This window comes from Panthera pardus, unplaced genomic scaffold, assembly GCF_024362965.1.
Source record: "Panthera pardus isolate Hobbes unplaced genomic scaffold, ASM2436296v1 HiC_scaffold_16, whole genome shotgun sequence".
Classification (NCBI taxonomy): Eukaryota; Metazoa; Chordata; class Mammalia; order Carnivora; family Felidae; genus Panthera; species Panthera pardus.
This window is the reverse complement of record NW_026526721.1, coordinates 97,352,797-97,373,017: the sequence shown is the minus strand read 5'-3', so window position 1 is coordinate 97,373,017 and position 20,221 is coordinate 97,352,797. Positions and strand designations below refer to the sequence as shown.

The 20,221-nt window shown below is 39.1% G+C and overlaps 1 protein-coding gene and 1 non-coding gene across 2 annotated transcripts in view; one reads left to right on the top strand and one right to left on the bottom strand.

The window, feature by feature from the left end:
• The window catches only part of WDR49 (WD repeat domain 49), a 139,729-nt gene that overhangs the window by 8,332 nt on the left and 111,176 nt on the right, over positions 1-20,221 (bottom strand). The window contains exons 16-17 of the mRNA XM_053903659.1: positions 14,912-15,021; positions 12,722-12,868 (exon numbers count right to left, since the gene is read on the bottom strand). Coding sequence (XP_053759634.1) covers positions 12,722-12,868; positions 14,912-15,021 — 257 coding nt within the window. The remainder of the gene's footprint in view (positions 1-12,721; positions 12,869-14,911; positions 15,022-20,221) is intronic.
• On the top strand, positions 946-1,052 carry LOC128777430 (U6 spliceosomal RNA). Its single transcript, XR_008422690.1, has one exon. It is a non-coding gene; the product is annotated as a U6 spliceosomal RNA (small nuclear RNA).

Sequence of the window (20,221 nt, the reverse complement as noted above, 5' to 3'; positions counted from 1 at the left end):
CTCTCACACTACCCCAGCAACAGCGACTTTCTTTCTGCCCCCAGAACATGTCAACCTTGTTCCCAACTCAACAGTTTTACACTTCTGGATAATTTCCTTGGAAAATTCTACCCCTAATATATAGTGGGAGTGCTTTCTTTCAGGATTCAGCTAAAAAATCAGAGGAACCTTTGCTGATGCCCCCTAGTCATGTCTTATCACATTATTGTGCTTTCTTCATAACTCTTACCTCTTACAATATCGTTATCCAATCTTATCTTCTTATATTTACTTATTTATTGTCTGTCTTTCCCCTAGGTGGTAAAGTCAACAAAAGCAAAGATCTTGTCTGCCTTTATACCTCATATATTCATAGTACCCAGCATTGTGTCTGGTACATGGAAAATATTAAATGTATATACATACATTTATTTATATATATATATATATATATACACACACACAATACATATATATATACAATATATATATTGTATATATATATACACACAAATATATATATACATACAAATGTATATATATATAATAAATGAACAAATTTAAATGAATAAATGAATAAATAATAAATGAATATATATATATAATGAATATATATATAATGAATATATATATATATATATATATATATAAAATAAATGAACAAATGAATGAAGATACCTCCAGCAATGCAAAGGGTGGGGCTCACTTCTCAAACTTTGGAATTCTTGCATTCTACAGACCTGAGAAAGGTGGTTCTCCATGTCATGTATCCAAGTATCCATCCACTTACCACAGCCCCTGCTCTTAAAAATCAATATCTAATGTTATGGGTAACCATTTACATTTACCATTTCCTACCTGGGAAAATATGACATTTATACATTCACCCCTTCATTTTATAGGTGGCTGTCCAACAAGGTTTGTTATAATGATACCCAAAAGGTGTTTTAAAAGTCATGAAAATGAGTGCTCGCTTCGGCAGCACATATACTAAAATCGGAACGATACAGAGAAGATTAGCATGCCCCCCGCGCAAGGATGACACGCAAATTCGTGAAGTGTTCCATATTTAAAAAAAAAAAAAAAGGTCATGAAAATGAAAGATGTGGTGGTCATGAAGCTATTAAAACATTTCCAATAAAATGAAAGGATTCAGTGAACCTAATAAAGCAAAGTTAATCTTTTATCGTCTGATCCTTCCCTTGTCCCCTGATTGGCAACCAACCATATTAGACAAGCAATAATGGCAAAGCTCACAAAGGCATCCTGGAAAGAAAGGACTTGATGGCGATCTAAACATAGCACTGCAATTACCAGCTGTTGTTTGTTGATGAATATACAGTATTCTGAAAACCTTCTAATTCACATCCTCCATCCTATTCTAAGTCCTCTAGATAACTACTTCTCAAACTTTGATGTGCATGAGAATCACCTAAAAATCTTGTTGAAATGCAGATTCTGATTCAATAGAGCTGAGCTGGGGCCTGTGCTGCTACATTTCTAGCATGATCCCAGGTTGTGCCCATGCTATTATCTGCTGACCAAGTTTCTAATTCCCAAATATAGACTCTAGATATAGTATAGCCATGCTGTCATTCAACTTCAGCCATCATTGAATAACAATATGGTACCAAAGCAAGAGGTTGTTGGCAAGGTGGTGAGGACTGGTCTAAATGCTTTAACAGTCTTCATATAATGCTTAAATGACTGTGGTTCAGGACCTGTTGAACTTTTTTTTTAAGACTCAATTTTTTTTTTTATTTCAGATTTTAATGTATTTGAACTTTAGTTTACATAGGGATAAAGTCTCAATTTTCCAAGAGCAGTTTTAATTTCAATTTCAAACAAAATTGAAAAGAAGGTACAAAGATTTCCCATATATCCCCTGCCTCCATACATGAATAGCCTCCCCCTTTATCAACATCACTCACCAGAATGGTACATATTTCCCCGAGAATGAATCTACATTGGCTCATCATAATCACCCAAAGTACATAGTTTACCTAAGGGTTCACTACTTGTGGTGTACATTATATAGGTTTGGAAAAAAGAGTAATGACCTATATCCCTCACTATAATGTCATACAGAGTATTTTCACTGCCCTAGAAAACCCTCTGCTCCCATTCGTCTTCTCTCCCCTTCTCTGGAAACCACTCATCTTTTTACCATAGTGTTGCCTTTCCCAGAATGTCATGTAGTTGGAATCATCGTATGTACCTTTTCAGATTGGCTTCTTTCACTTAGTAACACTCATTTAAGATTCCTCCGTGTCTTTTCATGGCTTAATAGCTCATTTCTTTTTAGTGCTCAATAATATTCGATTATCTGGGTGTACCTCAATTTATTTATACATTTACTTAGTGAAAAACATCTTAGTTGCCTCCAAGTTTGGGCAATTATGAATAAAGTTGCTTTAAACACCCATGTGCAGGCTTTTGTGTGTATGTAAGTTTTCACCTCCTTTGGCTAAATACCAAGGAGCATGATTATTGGATTAAATGGTAAGAGTATGCTTCCTTTGGTAAGAAACTGCCAGCTGTCTTCCAAAGTGGCTGTACCATTTTGCATTCCCACCAGCAATGAATAAAGTTTCCTGTTGCTCCATGCCCTCGTCAGCATCTGGCAGTGTCAGTGTTCTAGATTTGGGCCATTCTCACAGGTGAGGAGTGGTATCTCACTGTTGTTTCACTTTGTATTTCCCTGATGATATATGTGGGGCATCTGTTGAACCTTTTAACAGATGCTTTTCACATATTAACAATGTCTGTCTTGTAGGACCCAAATTTTGGTGTGTGTGTGTGTGAGTGTGTGTGTGTGTGTGTGTGTGTGTGTGTGTGTGTGTGTGTTTGACTTTCAAGATAATTTAGTGCTATCATATAAAGATATAAAATGATAAGAAGGAATTCCAATTCTAAGATGTCTGTTTTATGCCCATTCTTTAGTTATTTAAAATTTCCTGAGGTGCATCACACATAACAGTCTCTCATTTCTTACTTAAAGTGAATATATCTATACATGCTTTCATGCTTCCTTTTTGTATTTTAATTATTTGTTCCAGTGAGAAATTTCTCACAATATCAGTGATTTTTTTCTTTATTGGTACTAGATTTACGATTATATTCTAAAGCAAAAACAGAGTAAATTAGATTTTACTAAAAGCCTGTGTATATATTTTCACCCTATAGTTTAAGAACGATGCAGAGAATTTTGTGTTGCAATGGAAAACCACACATTGCCTCTACTACACTCTTCCGAGCTGTCAGAGTCTGGCTGCTGAGTTCACCACTGTTGAGCTATTTTGTCCCTCTTTGTAAATTGCAGGTTATCCTGCCAATGGATACACAAATTCTGTCTCATCTGGTAGAATTTTTTTTTCATGTTTATTTATTTATTTTGAGAGAGGGAGAGAGAGAGATCATGAAATAGCATGCATGCACACAAGCAGGAGAGAGGCAAGAGAGAGAAGGAGAGAGAGAATCCCAAGCAGACTCTGTACTGTCAGCACAGATCCTGATGCAGGTTTTAATCTCACAATCATGAGATCATGACCTGAGCCAGAATCAAGAGAGCCGGACACTTAACTGACCCACCCAGGCGCCCCCTCTGGTAGAGTTCTAACTGACTTCCTCTCCTGCTTTGGAAACACGTTTTGGAATCTACCTGCAGATTGGACTAGAGACTGTTAACATGCACAAATTGTCGGTTCTTACAGATTTTCAAATTTTCCAGTTCCCTTCAGTATCTGACTACAATACTCCAAATGGACTTTCCCAGTTCTTCTCACACCCGACTAAAACTGAGAACTAAAACCCGACAGCCCAAATCCCTATCTAGACTCTACTCTGCCTGCCACTGTGCTTTTCTCTCAGGATCTCTTCAGGATCCAGAACAACTGACCTTTGTCACCAACTCGCAACATATGGTTCAACTGGTTTTGCAGGAGCAACACCAATGAGAATCCCTGAGGGACCACTTCTGAGACCATGCTTTGTGCCTCTAGGAGCAACCTCTGGATTGCTCCATGATGAGAGATATTCCTTACTCTTTTTTTTTTTTTTTTTTTTTAATGTTTATTTATTTCTGAGAGAGAGACAGAGCATGAGTGGGGGAGGAGCAGAGAGAGAGGGAGACACAGAATCTGAAGCAGGCTCCAGGCTCTGAGCTGTCAGCACAGAGCCCGACGCAGGGCTCGAACTCACAGACCGCGAGATCATGACCTGAGCCGAAGTCAGACGCTCAGCCGACTGAGCCACCCAGGTGCCCCTATTCCTTCCTCTTAAACAAAAGAGAGGGACTGACAGTATTGAACTTTACCTGAGCCCTGTACTCCCTCCCGGAAAGCAGAGACAGTTAAGAAACTCCTCTACTATTTTGTGTTTGGGAGACAAATAACAGTAAAGGAGGACTCTGCTCTCCTACTGCGAAATAAGACCCTCTGTGGCTGTCCCCAGAAGTCTAGTAAGACTCATGGATTCACTAACCTGTCTCTGTAACAGGTCAGGCCCCTTTCCTTTCCTTTGAGACATTCCTTTTAACAAATATTCTCCCTATGCAATAGCTTGCAATAAAATCATCTCTTTAATTGTCCTGTTCATTTTGTCTTTGCCAAAACAACAACAACAACAAGAACAAAACAATTCACCTGAGGTATCGCCAATGGAGTATCCTCTCTACATTGAAAAGTTTAAAGATTTTACAGATTCAGTATAAATGGGTTCTAGGGAATTTATTGGTGAAACCTGACCCAGAGACATTTCCAAGTCACTTCTAGGTTTTTGAATAAGGCATATCAAAGAGGGGTTTCAAGCTGTTTGAGAACCCACAGGGAAGAGCTTGGAAGCTAAAGAGAGAGTATGAAAGATGTTTCAACTTGAAAGGGAAAGAAAGAGAATACAACAGGACATTAAAAACCCAGTAGGCAAGACTAAAAAAGTCACCAGGAGATTATGAAGTGTTTGAAAACTGTCCCGAGTTCCAAAGTGGTAGTTTAGAATATTGATAGTAAGTCTGGCAAAATGCCCCTCATCATACAATTGCCAAATAACCTTCCACACACTGTAATTACGGGGATGGCAGGCGTGTGTGGAAAATGCAGCACAAAGATTTAAGGCAGACCATTGTAATGAAATTGTGGAGGGGGGATACGTCGGTAATTGAGATTCTTTTTAAGTGCTCTTTTATTGTAACTTTTTTTTTAATTCAGCAGCATCCTCCTGAAAAGAAGAACAATTTTAAATGAAAGTGATAAAAATAGGAACTATTATAGTAAAGTGGTTGATTTTAGAAATCAGCATAAGAATAAGCTGCCCTGGGAATATGATTTGAACACCATTTGAACAAGGGAGATGACACCTAGAAATATTAACAACACGAACAACTAAATAACATGGCCACTGCTCACGTAGGGCCCAGAGAGTCCGTGCCACAGATTCCGCATAAAGAAAATAGGGACTTAGAGATGTCTAGTGCAATAACAATGGGACAATGACAACCCAGTATTATCAATAAAGAACATGTATCAAATTCTCAGTAGGTGTCAGGCCCTATGCTAAAGGCTTCGCCTGAATTATTTCACTTACTGTTTCACAGCAACATGATGAGGATGGTAACTAACATGATGCCATTTTCATTTGAAGAAACTAAGGCACAGAGAGTTTAATTGACCTGTTCCAAGTCATAAAGCTAGCAAGTGATAGAGTCTTGGTTTGAAGCCAAATGCATGCTCAAAATTTTGCCTTTAGACCATTATTGCTTCGAGTCTCCCAAGTTTGATTCCCTTTATAAATGGAAATTCTCCCAAAAGACAACCATAGCCACCAACGCCTTATAACTTCATAGGAGTGATGACTGCAATTTCAAAAAATAGAAAATAACGTAAAGGGCCAGGCGTGGGGGAGAAAGCACAGAAACAGAGGTAAAATGATAATAGGCCAGTTACCAATGGATTGCCCTCAGCTCCAAATCCACTCTTCACTGCTTGCTTTGCGATAATGGACTGGAGCCCTACAAGTATTTCTTTTGCCAGCTGGTGTGATGTTGCTCCCTATCATGAGGGGATGCCAGCAGGACACTGGAGGAGAAGTGGATTTCTCTTACAAGTGGGTGCTCCTGTCACCATACTCCTGCAGGGCACTTTCTCCAGCACTAGACTCCTATAGTATGGACTCCCCCAGTACCAAGCCCCACAGTGGCTTTTCCAGCTCCAGACTCCTATGATGCAGGCATGGCTGACTTCTCCAGAGCCCAGAACCAGCGGCTTTCCTTGTCACCCTTCAGGTAGCTTTGCAGCAGAGTGCCACCCATCTGGCACCACCCGGTGAATGGCTTTCCGTAACACCCCAAGAGGTGAGCAGAGGTCCACCACTGTGACTCCTCCCTGTGAACAGCCTCCCCTGCACTCCTTGGGTGGCTTTGCAGTGATTTCTGAGGTGCAGCACCTCCCCGTGGATGGTTTCCCATGGCCACCCTGGGAGATTTTTGCCATGTCCTACCTGCAACAGCTCTGCCACCTTGCTATCCAGTGACACGAAGAAGCCTTCTCAAACAAGGTCTAGGTATCAGCCCTAGCTTGGATGGGCATCTTCCTTGGTCTATCTCAGGCTTGAGGGGGGAGTGGCTGTTCTTTAGATCTGCTATTCCCAAGTTCTTTAGAGTTCTCTTTACTTCCTACTAGCCAATTTTCTATAATACCCATGATTATATCTACAACCAGAAAAAGAAAATGAACTTAAATATAAAAGGAATGCTGAAACTTGCCTGTACTTGCTTTTCAGCTACCTCTCTGTATTTCTTTCCTACTATAGTCAGTTTCTTGGAAACATATTAGCTTTTTTTGGTTCATGTCCCAGCCACCTCCATCACAACATATTTTGAAAACTGACTCTAAACCATCTTCTCCTCCTGTATTTCCTCTCTCAATAATAGTCTCTCTCTCTCTCTCTCTCGCTCTCGCTCTCTCTCAGACATAGTTATCCAAGCTAGAAATCTGAAAGTCATTCATGTGCTTACCTATCGTCATTGAACCTTTAAGTTCAATCTCCTTAGCATGTCTCAAATTAGTTACTTCCTTTGTAGGATCTCCATGGCTTCAAAATAATAACAGATACCATTTAATGAATGCAGCATATATGCTAGCCATTGTGCTGAAGTTAGCCCACACCACTTCAAAATCAGGTATGATTAGCCCCATTTTATACACGTGAAAACTGAGACTTGGTAGATTGTGTAATTTATCCAGATATAAACAACTAGTGAAAGGCAAACTAAAGATTCAAAAGCAGATAGCTGGCTGCAAACAATAAGCTCCTACTGCTCTAATATGCTGCCTTCAGTCTAACTCCATTATAATGCATCTACTACAGTTTCCAGAAAGCGTTGTAAAATGCGTACCCGGTCGTGTCACTTTCCTGTTTTAAACATTTCAGCAGAAATCTTTTTTTCTGAAGAGGTTTAATAGCTAGTGGTAGGTCATCCTTTTCATTTCACCAGACAGAACAACAAAAACAGGTAAATTACAGAAATAATATTTTCAAAGCTATCAGAGGGTGATGGAAGCAGAGATTATCAAATTAAAATTCCAGAGGCAATAGAATCCCTCTTAGATGGGCTCAAATTGCCAAATATTTTCTTCTCTTTATGGATTTATCACATCTGGGCATCGCTAAGAAACAGGATTGTCAATAGACAAAGAGACGAGTTTGGATGACAATGTGGGTTAAGGTTTGACATATTGGAATCTAGAGAAATTCCACAATAGTCAGTTCCCTATAAGCTATTTTTTAAGTGCTAGGGTGATGGAGACTGTGGATGGGACTAGAGAGGAATGTGTCCTGTAATCTTGCAGTACTTAGGAGACAATATATCAATAAAAGGAGAGGCTTAAAACAGACAGACATTTGAAATCAGAAGTAGACTAAGTCGACTGTAACCAAGCACTGACCAAGCTCAATTTGTAACTGAATCAACATGATGTACCCTTCATGTTCTCTGCCCAATTAAGGAAAGGGTCAACTACCTCTGGGAGAAAAAAACATTAATTTCAGCATCTATAGATATTTTACACATAATTCCCGTCATACAATTTAAAATTATGCAAAATTACTAGACTTGCAAAGAAGAAGGAAAATGTGACCAATAACAAAGAAGAAAAAATAGACATTAGAAGCAGACCCCAAGATCATCCAGATATTGAGGTTAGTAGGCCCAGACTTTAAAATTACTATTATAAATATGTTAAAGAAAAAGAGATAAAGTTTGGACAAAATGGATGAAAATGTGAATAATTTCAATTGAGAAGAACTAAAAAATATATATATGTAAAATCTGAAATTGGGGCCTGATCACATGAGTTTAACAGCAGACTGGTGAAGGACAGGGTTAGTAATGCAAATACAAGTCAATATAAAGTACCCAAAATAAAGCTCAGAGAGGAAAATCAAATGGAAAGAAGAGAAGAATGTAAGAAACATTTATGATGTAAGGAGTGTCTACATGTACAGAAATGCAATCCCAGAAGGACAGGAGAGTGAGAATTGGAAAGAAATTATAATCAAAAAGATAATGGCCGAGAATTGTCCAAACTTGAAGAAAGATTTATTCAAGAGTTCCTATCAACACCAAGCAATATGGTGAGAAAAGCATATTTATATCCATCATGATAAAACTGCTGAAAACTGAGGATAAAGAGAAAAATCTTTAAAGAAGCCAGGTTAAAAAAAAAAAAAGATATTACCCTCAAAGGAGCCACAATCATAATTAAAAAAAATTTTTTTAATGTTTATTTATGTTTCAGACAATGCAAGAAACAGAGTGCAAGCAGCAGAGGGGCAGACAGAGGGAGACACAGAATCTGAAGCGGGCTCCAGGCTCTGAGCTGTCAGCCCAGAGCCCGACACGGGGCTCGAACTCACGAACCGTGAGATCATAACCTGAGCCGAAGTCGGACGCTTAACCGACTGAGCCACTCAGTAGCCCCAGGAGCCACAATCATATTAAAAACTGAATTTTAATCAGGAATTATGGGAGCAAGGAAACAATGAGATGCTATCTTTAAAGAGCTGAACAGAATTTTAACAATCACTGGTATTTAGAGTTTTAAACCCAGTGAAAATATCCTTCTGAAGTCAAAATAAAATAAATGCCTTTTTAAGACACATAAAATGACTCCCCAGCAGACTCACATTATAAGAAATACTGCGGGACATTCTTCAGATGGAAGGAATATGATCTCAGGTGGGAGCCTGCTATCATAAGAGGGATAAAGGACACAGAAAAGAGTATTGCAATCTTCTGAGTAATCACTAAAAGAATAATATGAAGAGATATAAAAACAGAAGAATTAATAGTAGAGAGAAAATGGAATAATTCAAAATATTTGACTGAAACATTCTAATGGGTCCTCGTTTCTGATAAAATAAATGCCAAGGTCTTTAGCACAGCACACTAGGTACTCCAGAATCTGGCCCTATTTACCTATCTAGCCTTAATTCTTGCCATGTTCCTTCTAGAACCATTTGGGACTATGTGTAGCCCCCAGACATTTGGGACTATGTGTAGCTTCCTCAGCAAACCATGTCACTCCCACCACCTTACATTTGCATGTGCTGCTCCTTTGCCAGAAATATCATCCCCTTTTTTCCCCTACCTGACTAATCTAATAGCAACTTGACTTTTAGTATCCAGCTCAACGTAATCAAGTTTCTCAAAAAAAAAAAAAAGAACCATCTATGAATCTCCATGTGGTCTCACACTGGCCAGTGCATATTTCTGTCATAGTCCTTGGTATAAAACACAATTATTTGTTTCCTTATCTATTTTGACAACTAGTCTTCAAGATCATTGAAGGCTGGGCCTCTACAGGTTGACTCTGTCTCCAGCCTCTAGCACAGAGGCCAGCACAGAGAAGGCATTCAATATCTACCACAGAAAAGGCTACACACACAAATGAACAAACATTATCTCTGTATCCACTAGTTGAAGACTCTATAATATTATACAAAGCATGTTACAATCCTCCATCATCCTCAACAACTTTCTTTTAAAAAAAATTTAATGTTTTTATTTATTTTTGAGACACAGAGAGACAGAGCATGAGCAGGGGAGGGGCAGAGAGAGAGGGAGACACAATCTGAAACAGGCTCCAGGCTCTGAGCTGTCAGCACAGAGCCCGACACGGGGCTCGAACTCACGGACTGTGAGATCATGACCTAAGCTGAAGTCAGATGCTTAACCGACTGAGCCACCTAGGTGCCCCAAGAACTTTATTTCTAAATAGCATACCAGTAGCTTAAACTCAACACCTTCTTTTTTTTTTAATGTTTATTTATTTTTGAGAGACAGAGAAAGAGACAGAGCATGAGTGGGGGACAGGCAGAGAGAGGAAGACACAGAATCTGAAGCAGGCTTCAATCTCTGAGCTGTCAGCACAGAGCCCGATGCAGGACTCGAACCCACAAACCACGAGATCATCACCTGGGCCCAAGTCATACGCTTAACTGACTAAGCCACCCAGGTACCCCTCAAATTCAACACATTCGAAACTCAACTCTACTCATGTGTGTCAAACTCAATGTATCACTATCTGAAGTCACCCAACGCAGTCAACCTAGGATCATGTGGACTTCTGCCCTACTTCATCCCTGATGAATTTCCTTACATTGTTTCCTTCATCTTGACTTGCCCTTCTCCTCCTTCACCCTTTGGACTCCTGCTTCCCCTAAGTCCCAGCTCAGATGTCACCACCTCTCTGCATTCCTTCCTATGCCCCCACAGTTAATCTGGCTTCACCCTGGATGCTTCCACAGAATATGGTGTCACAAGTCATGCATTCTATTGTCCTCAAAGTCTGCATCTGCCTTTCCCTTTAGTTGATGGAACTTAAAAAAAAAAAATTCACTCATAGGGAAGGCAAATAAGTGGAAATACTGAAAAGAGAGCAAAGGATGAAAAGCTGAAGAAGAAAATAAAAAAGAGGGATGAAAAGATCTTTTAAAAAAAAACTGTGTGGAAATTACAGGAAAAAAATTTATGTTGTGAAATCCAGGAGAAAAAATTTTCTTTGAAAACTTATTAGAGTATTTTAGGTATGTCCATCCATCCATCTATCCCCCCCCCCCACCCCCGCTCCCCACACATACATCCACCTGCCCATAGGAGAATTCTGCCTGCTGCAGAATGTACAAGGTTCCTCACAGGAGCAGGACCTCGCACTGCTGAGGACAGGTGTTTGCTGCCCTCACTGCTGCCCTCTCCCACTTTCTTGTCCCCCAGCATCTGCATACTCTCTGTCTTCTATTTCCCTTGCCTCAATTCTGATCCCTTGCTCCATCTTGGTTTCTTCCCGTGTTCATGTTCTATGTCTCTACTGTCTTTACACTTTGTCCTGGCTCTGGGGATCTTTTCTTACTGTCTGTTCCTCAGATTCTCATCTGTCTGTGACTCAGAAGGACAAGATAAATGCTCCCCATATTTATTTGTAAAAGATGAATCATCCTGGGGGGAAAAAGGCAGGATGATAGATTGAAAGCTCTGTCAGATGCACAAATGGCTATTTAGAGCCCTAAAGTTTATGGATTCATGGTTTTAAAAGAAATGAGCAGAAGCCATTAGATGACTCTCATGAGACCAATAAATGATTATAAGTTTAGAAAAGAAAAACTCTGAGTAAAGGCAAAGGAAGCTGATAACAATTAGACTGGAAACCATGGCAATGAGGAATGACAGCTGTCCCTTGCTCACAAATAGAATTAAAAAAAAAAAAAATGTTGACCAGCTGCTCTCCTTTTCCATAGGGAACCAAGCAGAGACAAGAAGCTTAAACTTCCTCCAGCGTGGACATAAAAAACAAAACAAAACAACAACAACAACAACAACCTCCTCCCTCCTAAAGGGTGATTATTTCTCAGGGATGATGTTGAACCCTCATCCCAGAAGATTTGAAAAATTTAGAGACCACAGATCTCAGATTGTTTGAGTATAGTTCTGATCATCTGACTGTGACAAGTTGGAAATGTGCACTTTCATTAATTATTTTAAATGAGTTCCCTGCCGGGTCCATATGCTTTCTGAGTGCCTCACTAAGATTCAGGTTGTGCCGGCTGCACTCCCGGAAGGCCCCTCTATGCGGGGAGGATTTCTGCACCGAAACTCTTCTTCAAATCCTTAGGAACTTGGAAGCCTGTAACAGTCTGAAAATCAGAGCCTTCTTTTGCACATCTTGTTTCTGAATCTCCGGAGATTACTCACTTATATTTTCTAAGCTGAGCTTTCTTGTCCTCTCATGATATTAGCCCAACACTGCAGCTGGAAGTCTCGAACACAATGCACTTTAAGTAGCCTCTATTTATAGTGTTCCACATGCCAAGAACAAAACCAGATTGTCAAAGACTCGGTTCGAAAGCGGTCTTAGGATATCTCTTTCTCTGGTATCAGTTTTGAAAATGAAGATTATTTGGGGAAGGGGGTTCTCATCCGTGGCAGACTCAAAATACATATTCATGGCATACTGACTTCAGAAAACTGACAAAATAAAAATACACTTTTTATGTATTCCAGCCTGTTGGCTGCCCTTTTTGAGAGCACAGATCAACGGCTGAGCTATAAATCTTAGCAGTCAAACCACGCTTCCTTTCACTGCAACCTACAAGGCAAACATGTTACTTCCACGCTTTCCTACTTTGTTTTTTGAAGTGATTGAGTTGAATGGGGACAGATGATGGAGGGGTGTGGTGGCTGAAGACTTACTTTCGGAGAGCAGTGGAGGCTCTGGAATTTGGGAACACTCCGCCTTTGGCTCTTCCCTGAAATATTTCTCCGGGTCCCAAAGAAAAGCTGGTTTCGTCACTTCAGGCAGCTCTTTCAGGGTTCCGATGCTTAATGACCTAAATGCACCTTGACGACAGTGGGTTTTAGGGGAGGGCAGGAAAAAAGTAGAGTATCATTAATTCCTCAGCAGGAGCTAGCATATTTCCAAGTTAACTTTTTAAAATGTAACCTTCCTGTTACTCAGCTGGTACAGCTGCAGTGATCAGCGATGCCCGCAAACACAGCTGTTCACGATGAATCCATGGTCCTTGTATTCAAAGGGACCAAAAGGAACTTGAGGCCCCCCTTTCATTTATTTTTTTATTTGGATTCTTTTGCTATGTTCCCTTGAAAGTGTGTATTCTGCCATTTTGGAAGAGCTCCAGTTTCTTTTATCTGCCAGAAAACTGCATCTTTTGCTGGACGGAATCTTGTTTTCACCATTTAACAACGTATCTAAAATTTTGAATGTGCAAGTACTTTTTAATTTCGCTAACATGTAAACCAGAGCTGTGCCATTGTATTTAAGATGCACACAATGAGACGACAGAAAGGAAAGGTCTTTTATTCCTGTGCCTTAAAGCAAAGTCTCGGACAATGGGAAAAGTTTTCGTTTTGCTTCACAGGATAAATGGGAAGTGCTTCGCTTGAGATGTGAATTTATGTTTGTTTGATTGTTAGCACTGCAAAGGTAGGAACTGTGCTTTTGTCATCATGGTGGTTCAGCACCTAAGAAAAGTGAGCTAATACATATTTAGCACTTGCTATGGGACAAGTCATGTGCTATGTCAGCAATTCTCAAATTTTGCCAGGCATCACCATCACCTGGAGAGCTTGTAAAAACATAAGCTGCTAGGGGCTCAGTAGGTTAAGCATCCGACTCTTGATTTCAGCTCAGGTCATGATCTTGCAGTTCGTGGATTCAAGTTCTGTGTCAGTCTCCGTGCTGATCTCTCTATCCCTACCCTGCTCATGTTCTCTCTCTCTCAAAATAAGTAAATAAACTTAAAAAAAATTTTAAAAAACATAAGGTGGTATATATCACTCCCATTTCTGATTTACTAGGGTAGGGGTGGGGCCCCAGAATGTACATTTGTAAGTTCCAGGTGATGCTCATGCTGCTGCACAGGGAACAGACTTTAAGAATCAATATGTTATATCGAACCAAGGGAGACATCTTTACAACCTGTAAAGTATCAGTTCACCCTTCTGACAGATGAGGAAATCGCAGCCCAAGATATTTTAATAACTTGCCTGGAATTTACATAGCTGGTAAATGGCAGACCTTCAACATAAGCACAAATACGTTTCACTCCAAAGGTCACGCTCCAAGGCATAATAGCAATAATAATAAGAGTAACATTAGTAATAAAATTGTATAAGTTTCTATAATATGCCAGGTACTGTTGTATGTATAATATGCTTTATACATATTATCTCATGTAATCCTGACAAAAAGCCTATGGAGTAGATTTGTTTATAAATGTGCATTTAATATTAAATAACAATGTACGTTTTGGCAACAAAACTTCAGTAGAAATTCTAAAATCAACGTATTTATTCTATCAAAGTCTATCCCTTGGACATAAGTTGAAACAAGATTTATAGTGAGTGAAATAGTTTCATATAGTGGAGCTTTACGAAATTATTCTCATTACACTTCTAAATAATACCCTTCAGTATGATAACAACTCTTGTTTCAATTACTTTTTAAATAATTCTTTTTCTGGTTAGCTCCAACCAAACTAATATTGTTCTGTATAGCTTTGGGCTTCCTGAGGGCAAAAATATATTTTATTCATTTTCATCTCTTAAATACTTAGGGGACAGAATTAGCGTTCTGTGCCAACTCTATTTTGGATACTATAGTGGGCACTTTGTGTGTGTGTGTTTTCTGGCTTAGACCTTACACTTCAGCCATTTGTATGCTGTGCAGCCTGGGACAAGTCACAGTCTCTCTGATGTGTCTGAGCCTCACTTTTCACCTTTGTTAAATAGAGATCACAGGACTTTACCTACCTTTATGAAGAAACACCAGCATTCCTGGCACATAGAGTAGCTGTTTGTTGCATGTATACCAATCTATAAAAATAACAACACTATAAAAATATGTCAACAGTGATTACTTACTGGATGATTTTTGTATAAATTCTCCCTTGTAAAGGTTATGTGTTTTTTTCTTCAAGATATTTCTTTCCTTATATTTTATACCTAAATTTATGACTTCTGATGGTCTGACACTGGAAGAAAATAACACATGATGAAATAAAATATCAACCACAAAGGATGAACAGGTACTTTCAGGCTTTAAATACATACCTTACTTAGACAAAAAAAAAAAAAAAAGAAAAGAAAAAAATCTTTATACTGTGGACCTAAGGGGCGAAATTTGTTAACACTAATCAAGCCATATCTTTGAATAAAATGTTTGCTAGCCAGGTGATGATGTAAAAGGGTAAGAGCTAAGTTAAGGCCAAGAGGCTAGTTAAGCAAAGATTTCCATAGCAACTGGCAGGTCAGAGAAAAAACTATCCAGAAGAAAATTTCACAGAAAAACACACTATTCTTGCCCTGTATACAAATTATATGGGCTAATCAGTGGTATGTGTCAAAAACTTATTCAATGTGAGGCGTGAATCGTCATTTATGATATCCAAAATGCAAAAAAAGTTCAGTAGTTTTGAGGCTTATCATATGAATCTATAGGAAAAGTTTAGATTAACTTGACTGCATGGAAAATTTTTTCTCAGTAAAACAGCGGGAGTGTAATCATTATTTAGCTGTCCCTAATTCCTGCCAGAAAACAGGAAACGGTCTCAAATATAGTTAGCATCCACTGTGTGGACCTTCACCTTGATAGTGACAAGTTGCGTTGCCAAAAATCATTATTCTTCTCTTGGAGGCATCAGGTCAGAAAACACACCCATTTTTCGCACAATTACTGCGAGCCCTGCGGCCTGCCCTCTCCCTGCACCTCCTCTCCTTGTGTCTGTTAGCCCTCATGGTTACTGCCCTCCCAGCCCCTAGCTTTTATTCTCAGTTCTGCTGCCTCCTGAGTAGCTGCAGAACCTCGAGATGTTTCCTATACTCTCAGCCTCAATTTCCTGCTCTACACAATGAGATTCTTACTGTGGTTTTAAAGGAGAGGAGATGGATGGCTGTTCAGCGATGTGCCTAATAAATAACAGTATTCAATAACTGTTCACTTCCTTCCTTATCCTCTGCTCTATTTGGCTGGTATTTCCCAAACTCAAGAGTTTAAAATATCAATACAAGTGAAATTAAGTCTATGTATCTCAAAGTTAATATTGTGTGCTCTTTATACAGCTTTACGTAGCGATTTATTGATTGCTTTTTTATACAGAAATAAACTTTTCATTTTAGAGTAATTTTAGATTTACAGAAAAGTTGTGAAGACGGTACGGAGACCTGGTATATCCTTCACCCAATTTCCCTGTTGTTAACATCTTATATTACCATTTATCACAATTAAGAAGTCAATTTGGTACATTACTATGAACTAAACTCAATATTTTATTAGGATTTTCCTACTTTTTTCCTAATGTCCTTTTTCAATCCTAAGAAATCACATTATATTTAGCTTTCTGACTCCTTAGCTTCCTCTGGTCTATGGCAGTTTCCCAGACTTTCCTTGTTTTTCATGACCTTGACAGTTTTGAGGAATACTTGTCAGACTTTTTTGTAGAGTGTCCCTCAATTTGTGTTGCTCTGATGTTTTTCCTATGGTTAGATTGGGGTTATGGGTTGTGGGGAGGAAGACAATGGAGATGAAGTGCTGTCTATTCTCACTACATCTTATCAAGGGTACATGCTATCAAGCTGACATTACTGCTGATGTCAACCTTATCATTGGCCAAGGTTATGTTTGCTAAGCTTCTACCCTATAAAGTTACTTTTCTCTACCTTTTCATATACTACTCTCTGGAAGCAAGTTTCCAAGCACAGCCTATGCTTACGAGGGGGATGACAATGGGATTTAAGCTCTGTTTCCTTGATTGGGTGAAGTATCAACATAAATTATTTGAAAATTATAGATTTTTAAAGGAAATCCTTGGCATCGAAAAGACTAAAGGCAGGTGGCATGTTTTCCCCAAAGTACGCTGTAATAGCTCCCTCAAAATGTGCTGTCCCTCTTGAATAAGAGGGATATTTAGCCACTATCTTGGCTTGGAAATATTATTTAGCCACTATCTGGGCTTGGAAACTGTGAGAGTATCCAGAGACAGTCATTTTCAGTAAGAGAACTTGTAACAATAAGAAGTTGGTGGTGGGCACAGGAAGGGTGGAGAGTGGTGCAGTTACACCTTGTAGTTATCACATCTGGAATATCTTTCCCCCCAGAAAAGTATTACTGTTACAAACTGAGATACAAAATGTTGAGGGAGGCCTAGAAATAAGGAGGTCTATCTTGGCACTAGATAATACCAGACCTTTATTTTCCCCACTCTGAATTCTTTCCCACTTTTAGGCCGTTTGCTTTCTGGCTGTCATCCAGTGATACTAAAATCACTTTGTCTATCTCCACTAAAGAGTTTAATCCACAGAGGGAAAGGGGCCGGCAAAAACTAGGAGAGAATCTCCTGGGACTCACAACAAATTGTACTACTGAATTGACTGCCAAGGAAACATAGCCACAGTGATAAAGCTCTAACCAAAGGGCAGTTCTATGAACCACGAGACAGCAGAATCAACGTCATGTTCAAAGCCCAACATACTGCTTCCTTTCCATAAACATTTGACATTTGGGGGGATGGTTACTATGAAAATGCAAACACAAACTTGGAAAGAGACGAATATTCTCAAAATTCCAATATTCCTACTGGAAGAAGACAAAAATGCAGAATAATGCAATAAAAAGCCTGGATAGAGTTAAAACTTTGCAAAAAAGTCTTACATGGTGATGCCAAAAGGGCGCCTACCAGGGGCTCTGGCAGCCTTGCCATCAATTCTATGAGAAAGGCTCTAACTGATCTCCTGTCTCTTGGTTCAGGGTATGGAAGGAAGGAATGACATGTGACAAGTCCCCAAGAGCCTTACTAGGCATTGAAGGAAAGTGAAAGCAACTAGAGTTGTGGCTTAGCATAGCACGTACTTGATAAAATATTTGATCACTCAACTCAGAATCCAATAACTGTTCCTTATTGACACATGATGCTTCTTGGACAGGCAATATGGAAGGGCGGCTAAGTGCAATGTCTCTAGAGGCAGAATGCCTGCTTGGGGATCTCTGGTTCACCTTTTTACTGATGGGTGGACACTGGGCAGATCACTCAATGTCTTCCTGCCTTCTTTCCTAGTCATGAAATGGGCACTGTAACTGTTACCATGCCAAAGATCACAGTGACAATTAAATGAGTGAAACACATAAAGACAGTAGAACTGTGCCTGGAATATGGTAGGAGCTCCATAAGTACCGACTGTTGTCACTTTAAACAAGAATAGTAAAACATTTTCCACTCAGAGTAGGAGTTCCAGCACCCCTCACGGACAATTCTAATACTCTTGGGAACTATCAAATGATAAGACAAACAATAAGGAGATGTGGCACTTCCAAAAATTATAATTTGGTGTTGTAGTATTTTTATCACTTAAATTTTAAAACTGAGTAGACTTTCATTTGTCATACATGGGAAAGGATAGTTATTGCCACAGATTGTTGGCAAAAGTAGACTGTCAACCCTCCAAGTGTTTTATGTCATATAAGGCCTAATTTCAAATGAGCTTTAAAAGTTTTGTATATTTTGTCTTATAGCTGTCCATAAATTTTCTAATTTAATTTCTCACATAAGATCAATTGGCAGGATAATTAGGTAATCAACAGCATATAAATAATATTAAATATCAATTCTCTCTTAACCATAGGAAGGAATTTAGAACATCATTATATTTTCTCAAGTCTAAGAAACATCAATTTCAAGTGTGCCTTCTGTCTCATAGAAATTTACGGAGAAATTAATGGAAATTTGTTTCATTTCCCATCTGATTCTTTTATCCTGGTTTCTGATAATTAACCCTTTCCCCATAAGTAACTTTTTTAATGGGAGCCAGTGAAATGTGTCAAATAGTAGAAGGCAGACTTCCTTTTTGTTGCCCTAGAGTAAGAATGAAGATCAAGGAGAGAGAGAGTTTTTTACAAATTAATAGATTTGACTTAACATTAGAATCATTCTATAATAAAGAGTGGTTCAAAAACAGAGAAGGCCAGGGGTGCCTGGATGGCTCAGTCAGTTAAGCATCTGGCTCTTGGATTTGGCTCAGGTCATATCTCAGTTTTGTGGATTCGAGCCCCGCATCGGGCTCTGTGGATTCTGTCTCCCTCTCTCTCTGTGTACCCCTCCCCCATTTACTGTCTCTCTCAAAATAAATAACCTTAAAAAAACTTTATTTTTTTAAATACAATTTATTGTCAAATTGGTTTCCATACAACACTCAGTGCTCATCCCAACAAGTGCCCTCCTCCCTGCCCATTACCCACTTTCCCCTCTCCCCCACCCCCATCTACCCTTGATTTGTTCTCAGTCCTTAAGAGTCTCTTATGATTTGCCTCCCTCCCTCTCTGTAACTTTTTCCCCCCCTTTCCTTCCCCCATGGTCTTCTGTAAAGTTTCTCAAGATCCACATATGAGTGAAAACATATGATATCTGTCCTTCTCTGACTGACTTATTTCACTTAGCATAGTACCCTCCAGTTCCATCACGTTGCTGCAAATGGCCAGCTTTCATTCTTTCTCATTGCCAGGTAGTATTCCATTATGTATATAAACCACAACTTCTTTACCCATTCATCAGTTGATGGACATTTGGGCTCTTTCCATAATTTGGCTATTGTTGAAAGTGCTGCTATAAACATTGGGGTACAAGTGCCCCTATACATCAGCACTCCTGTATCCTTTGGGTAGATCCCTAGCAGTGTTATTGCTGGGTCATAGGGTAGTTCTATTTTTAATTTTTTTTTGAGGAATCTCCATACTGTTTTCCACAGTGGCTGCCCCAGTTTGCATTCCTACCAACAGTGCAAGAGGGTTCCCATTTCTCCATATCCTCGCCAGCATCTATAGTCTCCTGATTTGTTCCTTTTAGCTACTCTGACCAGCATGAGGCAATATCTCAAAAAAAAAAAAAAACTTTAAAAAAACAGAGAAGGCCATCTTTAAGATGGTGAGTGCATCCCACAGAAATTATTCAGAAAGAGTCTAGGATATGCTTCTCTTAAGGATGTGTTAGGAATCAGTCTAGTGGATGTCTAATACCTCTTACAAACTCATTATTAAATTATTAAAGGTTAATAGACATGTGGGGAAAAAAGTTCACTCTCACAAATAATCAAAACATTCAATTTAAGCCAATGATGAGATCTCATGGCAACAGGTTTAAGACAATGACCACACGCAGTGTTGGTTCACAGGCGGCAGTTACTATA